We start from the raw sequence: 8924 nt of genomic DNA, 5'->3' as shown, positions 1-8924 counted from the left end.
AAATCAAATCAAATTAAAAGGATAAAAATTTTCAAAGTTTTTCAATTGGAAAAATGTTTTAATTGATCATAGTGATTAAATTTGATTGTTTTTAGATTAAAACCATTTGAATTGTGAATGGGAAAAAAATTAAGAGATCAATGATCAGTAGTAATGAAAGAGTAGATAAAAATGTTTCAAATTAAATTGTTAAGACAATTAGTTGACCAATTTTGATGGTGATGAAGAGGCTGAGTCAGGGATGGACATTGATGAGGATGATGATTCATCACTAAGGATTTCATCAGCATTATTAGCACGTGCTACATCAAACATTTGATTATTTGAGGTATTAATTGGTTGACCAATAGATAGATTAGCATTGGGTTGACCTATTGATAAATTTGCATTCGATTGGGCAATTGATGAATTGCCATTTGATTGACCATTAACTCGTATTGATTTATCACTTGATTGCGAACTGTTGGAAAGGTCAACAATGTGTGAGTCTTGACTTGAGGTTGAAAGGTTAACGGGATCTATTCCTCCTCCACCTCCTTGACCATCAGATGGTGATTCATCTCGTGGCATAACCAATGGACTTGTCGATAGTTCAATTGGTTGACCGCTTCTCGATAAGTCCAAAGGTTCATCGGTAGTTTGTCTTTCAATTGGAGCTGAGTAGCGACGATAAAGTTGACTGACCATTTGTCTCTGTCCAGGATCGTCAATTAATTTATTCAATTCATCAGTTAGAACCCGTTGATTGTTGTTATTTTGTGATTGACCCATATTTCCTTGACCTGATTGACCTTGGGGATTTCTTCTTATAACGTAAGGTGGTTCACGAGGTATGTAAATTTGCTGTTGTTCTTGAGGTGAAAGGTTATGTTCATGGAATTGTCGTTGAGGTTGTTGTTGGGGTTGTTGGGGTCGTTGTTGGTTCTCTTGTTGGTTTGGTGCGAATCGCGGTCTTTGCTGAAAAGATGGACGCCAATATCGTGGGGGTTGTTGGATGGTCATTGGCAGTTCAAACTCTCCTGATCGACGACGACGACGACGAACTGGAGGAACAACAAATGGCATATAAGTTGACCTGATCGAAGGAGGTACCGGAGGACTGGGTCTTGGTGGTGCACCAGGAGTACGGAAACAATTAGATTGTTGTTGTTGATTAAACGATTGATTTGCTAATGGCCTACGTTTTGGTTGAGTCGAGAATTCATCATAAGTTTGTTGATTCATTCGATTCGTTGGATATGGTGGTGGTGGTGGAAGTGCTTGTGGTGGTTGCTCGATTATGGAAGATGCCGTCGATATTGTCTCGTGTTCCGGTCTAACTTCAACATGACCTCGACTATTGTTTGCTTCTTGTTGCGCTTCAAGTGCGGCCATACAATGTTGTCTTTGTATCTCCATTGTCATTCGTTGGCGTTGATACTGTTCCTCAAGATAAGCCAATCTATTGGGTGAAATTTGTGGTTCTTGGGGAGGAAATTGTTGTTGTAACTGTTGGGCTTCAATTTGCTGTTGAAAAAATTGACCCTGAAATTGTGGATCAAGTTGAGGTTGAACTTGTTGTTGTTCAATCATTTGAGGTTCAAATTGTTGCGGAAATTGATTTTCTAATAATGATTTAAGCAATTCTTGTTGTTGAAATTGTGGCTGAGGCTCACATTGGGGTATAAATTGTGATGGAGGTTGAGGTTGAGGTGGTAGATGTGAAAACTGTTGTTGGAGAGGTTGATTAACTGATTGTAATTGTTGCTGATGAAACTGCTGAGGTTGAGATGATGAAGATGATGATGATGATGATTGACCGGATTCTTTATCTTTGGCTCGACGTTTTAAATTTCTGACAACCATTCCAGTGCTTGATTGCTGTTTATTACCAGATGATTGACTTGCGTTTTGATTAACATTTAAATTGTTACTCTGATTTACATTGAAATCAAGATTAGTTGAACTTTCCATGGATTGATTTAATGGTTGACCCATAATATGAACTCGTTTAACATAAATTGGAACCTCAGCAATTGGATTACCTTGATTACCTTGATTACTTCGTCTGTTTCGATTGCTCCTTGAACGATTTACTTGAGGATTAACTGGTTGATCAGAATTTGGATCATTTACTTGATTCGGATTAACTGGACAATTAGCTGATTCATTTGAATTTGAATCTCCACTTGAATCTTGATTTGGTCTCCATTGATCATAATTGTCTTTGTTTTCCATGATTTTAACTGTAATCAGATTAATTGGGAAAATAGTAATTATAACAACACACTTTAAGCACAAAATTAAAATGATAAAATAAATTTAATTTAATAAATCAACTGAAGCTTTCAATTTACAATTGCAAACTGAATCTAAATTGAATCGACATTTAAAAGAGATGAAAAAAGCTTAATTATCATTTAAATTGTCCATCCAAATGTGATTGTAATAGGATGATGATGATGAAAAAAAGACAATCGCAATCATAATCTTAATCCCCAGATATAAATTACATCTAATTTATGCCAATAATTTAGCTAAATTGTTGATTATCAAATCTAAACTTAAACTTGTTAATCAAATCAGATTAACGATGAATTGTTTTTAACATTCAACGCAATTGGTTACTACTAAAAAACGATCATTATTATCTGATAATAAAGTGAAACTTTGTTAATCTAATTTTCAATAATTCGATAAATCAATAATCATTATCATCTTATTACAACAATTAAATTAAATTAATTGGTCAACTTCAAGGATTAGGAAAGGGAACATAAAAGTAACTTCAATTTACCAACAAAAAGACAATCAGATTAATTAGATTCTCCCTCTAACCCATCATTATACCTTTGACATTGAGATAATAAGTTATACACAAATTAAAATAATCAGTTAATTGCGATTAAATTGTAACAATTAAATTCGAAATGCGCTGCCATCTATCGAGTAAAATAAAAAGTTTGTAGAATTTATGTAAACTTAACCCTCCAGATGTCGCCGATGTTGGGGTAACCTTTTTCCTTTGTGCGTGATAAAAATTCTGTCCTGAATTTTTCATGAATTTATACTGAATTTATTGTGAAAATACTTTATCTTTGTGTCTAATAACGTTCCCCTTACCGTGAGCTACCCAGCGATACCTCACCTGTGAAAAATGAACAACTCAATCCCTGATACTGAACCTCTTAATATTCTGGTGAGTTTATATGTTAAAATTTGAGCTTTAAAACGCCATTTTGTTTCCGTTGAACTATATCCGTTTTCTATTAGGAAACTCATTTAAAATACTCAGTTAAAATACTCATTTAAAATACTCATTTAAAATACTCATTTAAAATACTCATTTAAAATACTCATTTAAATAACCATTTAAAACAAAAATACATTAATACTAAATTCTCCTTATTAACATTTTTTCATCATAACTCAGAATGACATCAAAACATCACCACCACAAGCAATTGCTACTCTTAAATGTTTTATGGATCAAATCATTTACCCCATAAATGATGAAGATAAAGAGATACTTTTAAGCAAGTTAGACAATTATCCCATTCTGAGATATCTCAATTTGATGATAAAAGACTCCGAATGGACATCAAAAGCTACACCAGAGGAAATTAAACGAATGGATACCTTTTTATCAATGATGAAAAAACATAAAGAAGATGAACAACTCAAACTTGTAGCGACACCCAGAGAAATTAAATTAGATGAAATGACACCAATTCAACTTAAAACTACGCTCAGCCTTGAATATAACAGAGTCAAAACTTATCCTTCCTCTTGGTACAAAGTAGATCATATTGAGATCAGACCAACTATCTTAGTTCGTATCCCCAACATCAAGAACAAAAGAGACCTCACAATCGGACAACAAGTCACTGATCTAGTTACTAATTTCCTTGAAAACACCGAAGATGACATCGGAAGAATTATTAACATCGAAACTGGCCGTGAAGTTGCTAAAATTAAATGCCTTGAGGTACCCGATCGAACAAAATTATTCAACTACCTCTCTCATCATAAGCCCCAGTGGAAAATTGAAATTCCTCATATTGTTAATCCACAAATTGTCATTCCAAATGTTAAGTTTGATGAGAATAATATGCAAAACTGGATAGACAAATTCATTGCTAAGAATAGATTGGAAAAAAAGAACTATGAGATAAAAATACTACATCACACTCGTGCCGTTGGTAACAATCGTAACATTTTCATGGAAATTTGCCCCGCACTCAGAGAAGTAATTGAAAAAAGATTTGGCCAAATTTTTGTTGGCATTCAAATGGTTCAAGTTAAAGACTATTTTAACATTATGCTATGTCGAAAATGCACTAACTTTGGTCACTCTGCTGGTCGTTGTAACAAACTTACCAAATGTCCCTATGATGGTGAAACGCATCTTAATCAAAGTTGTCCAATAATTAACCAACCTTCGAATTGGAAATGCCCAAATTGTAACAAATTTGGACACTCAGCCTGGGATGTTAATTGCCCTGTTTTCCAAAATCGATTGAAAAATGAAATTGAAAAAAGAAACTACAATTATACATGGATAATGGCATAATCATAATCATCTTTTCACTCTACAACTAATTATTATTTCTCCTTCAACATTTAAACCACTCAAATTTCAACCTAACTTTCCCTTTAACCTTTTAATTACTTTTACATCTTCTTTCAATTATCGAGTACTCATATTACACTTTACATTATAATCATTTTCTTCTCCCTTACAATTAACATCATCATAATTACTTTTCCCTTACAATTAACATCATCATAATTACTTCTCCCTTACAATTAACATCATCATAATTACTTCTCTCCCATTAACACTCACATGTTAACTTAACTAATCCAATCACCTCAACACTCACTCACTAATTAACAAAACCCACTAACGAACTTAACTCTCACTCACTCAAGATATTTTCTCACCCTCACAGTATCATAACTGGTTCAAATAATCACCCTCAATAACCACAATGAATCAACCACTTAACCTCATCAATATTAGTCACAAAAATGAATTTTATATAAAAATTCTTGTTCCCAAAAAGTTAACCCACCAACTTGTACTCGACTACATACATAACAATTTCATAAATGTTAAAAAGAACACTTCATTTCTAATTAAAAAACGTAATAGTATCATCATTTACTTTACCAGTGTCGCTTATCTCAACCACTTTAAACTAAAATTAGCCAGTGAACGACCACTATGGATAACCAGAAGTCCAATCAACAGAGAAATTAAAATTAAATTTACAGTTAAACTTAAATTAGTTAAAATTAACTACTCCAGTTTAACCAAACATCTTATACATGAAAACGATCTAAAGAATGATGAACTCACCCGTGTAACCAGTGTCAAAAAATTCGGCGACCATATCACCTTTCAATTAAATCTCAGCGGAGAAAATAGAGATACAATTATATCTAAAGGTAATAAAATCAAAATTTGTAACAAATTTGTTCATTACTGGGACGACATTGGTTTTAATTTCTGTACCCGCTGTGGAAGCATATACCATTGGACACCCAATTGTACAGGTAACAAAAAGTGTTTAAAGTGCTCATCCAATGGTCATTCAATTTGTGATTACCCACCTCGATGCATCAATTGTGGCCCCCAATCTAATCATCTCTTTAACTCAAGAGACTGTCCAAAATTGAAACAACAGCTTATTGACCTCACCAACAATCAATCTTACGTCTACCGATCAGTACTTTTACCTCCTGGTTTCATGCTTTATCATAATGCCCACAGTGAGCTTAACATATAACAATGTTGGCAAAAACATTCAGCTAACAAACAATCTCATCAATGATCATCTCTCTTCGATATCCAACATTACAATTTTAATTGAACAAAACAAAAAATTAACCCTCAAAAGAAACTCACACAACAAATTTATTATAAATGATCAAGTTTTAATTATGCTCTCCTCTGACTTAAAATGTAACCACCTCTCCACCCTTAACAAAAATCTTACAGGTTGTCTCATAGAGGACAAGAGAAAGAATCAAATCCTTATTTTTGCTGTGTACATGAGAACCATAGATGACACTCTAATCAGTGTAAATGCATTGGAAACGCTCATGTCAAGATTTCAATCACTTCCAATGATTCTTATTGGTGATGTGAATTGCAACCACCCATATTGGTCTTTTAAAACGAACCGATTAATGTTGAGAGGTAAACTATTGGCTAATTTACTCGACAAACTTGATCTCAAGATAATCAACAAACCAACGAAAGACAACTTCACCTTCAAGAGCAGAACGAATGTGGGAATTGGTTGGAACGACATCATCGCTTCGAATATCCCAAATACATTTGTAAGTTATCTAGGAATTACTCTCGATCACATGAAATTCAGCGTCTCAACTGAGCTTCAACCCAATTTTTACACCACAACACCACCACCTCCCATTTACTTCATCAGATGCTACAAATTACCGAATCAGTTTAACACTTTTCCCAAATTACCCTCTGAAATTGATAAATACGCACTGAAACTAATGAATTTTCCTAAAAAATTCAAGAAAATTACAGCAATCAAATCACAACACAATAGAAAGATAAATAGAATTAGAAAAAGAATCAGAAATTGTAATGATAGTAGACTTAGATCAGAGTTAAATAATAGAGAAATAGAAATTAGAAGTAACAGTCTAAACAAAAGAGATTCGTTTTTTAATAAAACTAATGATCCAAAACTCATTTGGAAGCATCTAAACAAAATATTTAAAAAAGACAAGAGCCTAGAAAACATCAATTTTACAACCACTGAAATAGACCCTTTTATTAGAAATTTTAATATTCAAAAACCATTTTTCAGTCAAACTACTCCAACTCAAAAGTGTTCCCTTAGTGAAGAAGAAATTAGGAAACTTGATAAACTAAAATTCAATAAAACATCAGGCTCAGCTGATCCTTTTACAATTAAACAATTTAATAGATTCTGGTTAGTCAACAAACCAACATTAATTAACTTCATAACAAACTGTTTCGAAATAGCCTACCTACCTCAGCCCTTCAAGATTTTCGGTGTTACCCTTATCCCCAAACCAAACGGTAAAATGAGACCGCTTCGAATTGCCTCGTTCTTCCTCAAAATCTTCGACATTATACTAACAAACAGAATTCAAAATAAATTAGAAGAGATTCTCCTACCAGGAACTCAATTCGCAAACAGAAAAAGAGTAAATAATACAAATCTACACATTATATTAGCCGAGAAAATTCAAAACCCAGAAAACGTACTAGTAGCGCTAGACATTCAAACAGCTTTCGATACAATAGACAAACAGTTGATCTTCAAGCAGCTCAACCCATTTTTAGATCCAGGTACGGTCGATATGATCAAACAACTCCTCAGCTTTAGATGGTTATCTTACTTCAATGGCACTCAATTTATATACAAATTAGAAAATGATGGAACAGCTCAAGGAACTAGTAATGGCCCTTTAAATTTCATAATAGGTTTAGATAGTTTAATAAGAGAAATTACAAAACATAAAATTGAAATTTATGCATTTGCCGACGATATGACGATAGTGACGAGGAAGAACGAGATAAATGAGAAGATTGAGATTGTGAGAAATATTCTAGCTAAAGGAAACCTCAAAATTAATGAGGAAAAGACTAAGATGCTGAGTTTAAATTGTGATCCTTTTGTGACAGGAAAATTCATTAACCCGAAAAACAGTATTAGTTATATAACGAACAAAATCATTGTAAACCTCAGAAAATACAAATCACAAAAAATAATCAAATATCTACCAGCAACGATCAAACGAACCTTTGTCAGTGCAATAACATCAAATCTCCTTTATGCAATTGGCCCTGGTAATCTTTATCGAAATGAAGATATTATCTCATTAACTAATAACTTACAATCAGCGATAAACACTTGTTTACACCAAATCTATGGATATGATCCGATGATCACTAAATGGTTAACAATTGCAACAAGTAATATTACTAATCCTGTTCTGAATTGGTTCGTTGATAGTGTAACAGCTCTTATGACCAATAATGCTGACCCCATTGATTGGCCGATATTAAACAACTTCCAAAGACCTACCAAGCCGCTAATTCCCCAAGAAATGACGCGAATCAACAACCCAATATTTCCACTCTACTCTTATCACTTCTACCACCAAAACACGATTTGTATCAACAACAGAAACCAAATAACGAAATATAAATTCGATGAAAAAATGTCCTTCTATGAATTAACGCTAAACGCTCTCTACATAATAAGCAACACCACACGCGAAAAGATCATCGTCAATATACCTGATACAATATCTAAACATCCCAACAGCACGACAATGACCGAAATCTCAAATATAATCTTCACTCACGATAAAAGAATCATGTGGACAACATTGGACATAGAAAAACCTTTGGAACCGGAAGTAGATGCCCTAACACCACCTCTCAAATATCACTCATGGAAAAGATTCAAAAAAGAAATTTGTAATCATATTCAAACTATTATAACCCACAAATTTTACTCCTCAGAAAATTTAATTAATCTAATTGTACCCTATCCCAAGCTTGATAAATTTCATTGTGACAATGGTCATTTAATTCGTACAATCATCAACCTCTACACAACAATACAAATTTACAACTCAAATAGAAGAAAAATTGGAAAACAATGTAAACCCTTTCACCATTACCTATTCGAATGTAACAAAACAATTGATTCTCACCTTCCCACCTTCTACATCTCAAACGATTCCCATGACAAACTTAAACTGAAAAAACTCAAACAAATTACAAATACCATATACAATATAAATGTAAACATTTTCAAAAACCCCACCTCAGGTTGCCTGGTGCAACTTTCCTCCAACGGAGGAGCTACAGCACATACCCTGTAGTTAAAATGTTAAATCATCACCGTGAGGTGAATATA

At 33.4% G+C, this 8924-nt stretch overlaps 1 protein-coding gene across 1 annotated transcript; it reads right to left on the bottom strand.

Moving 5' to 3' along the window:
* Window positions 1–37: 37 nt before the first annotated feature.
* LOC128395737 (bromodomain-containing protein DDB_G0280777-like) lies at window positions 38–2368 on the bottom strand. The gene has a single exon (XM_053356209.1). It carries the CDS (start codon window positions 2215–2217, stop codon window positions 199–201), a length of 2019 nt encoding a protein of 672 aa, XP_053212184.1. The 5' UTR covers window positions 2218–2368; the 3' UTR covers window positions 38–198.
* Between the last annotated feature and the right edge of the window lie 6556 nt (window positions 2369–8924).

The sequence above is a fragment of the Panonychus citri genome, unplaced genomic scaffold (genome assembly GCF_014898815.1).
Source record: "Panonychus citri isolate SS breed McGregor unplaced genomic scaffold, ASM1489881v1 Contig00141, whole genome shotgun sequence".
NCBI lineage: Eukaryota > Metazoa > Arthropoda > Arachnida > Trombidiformes > Tetranychidae > Panonychus > Panonychus citri.
The sequence above is the reverse complement of the archived record's forward strand: the minus strand, read 5'-3'. Positions and strand labels throughout refer to the sequence as shown.

Bases quoted from the DNA above. Each gene is read 5' to 3' on its own strand.
- LOC128395737 (XM_053356209.1), bottom strand. From the start codon at position 2,217: ATGGAAAACAAAGACAATTATGATCAATGGAGACCAAATCAAGATTCA.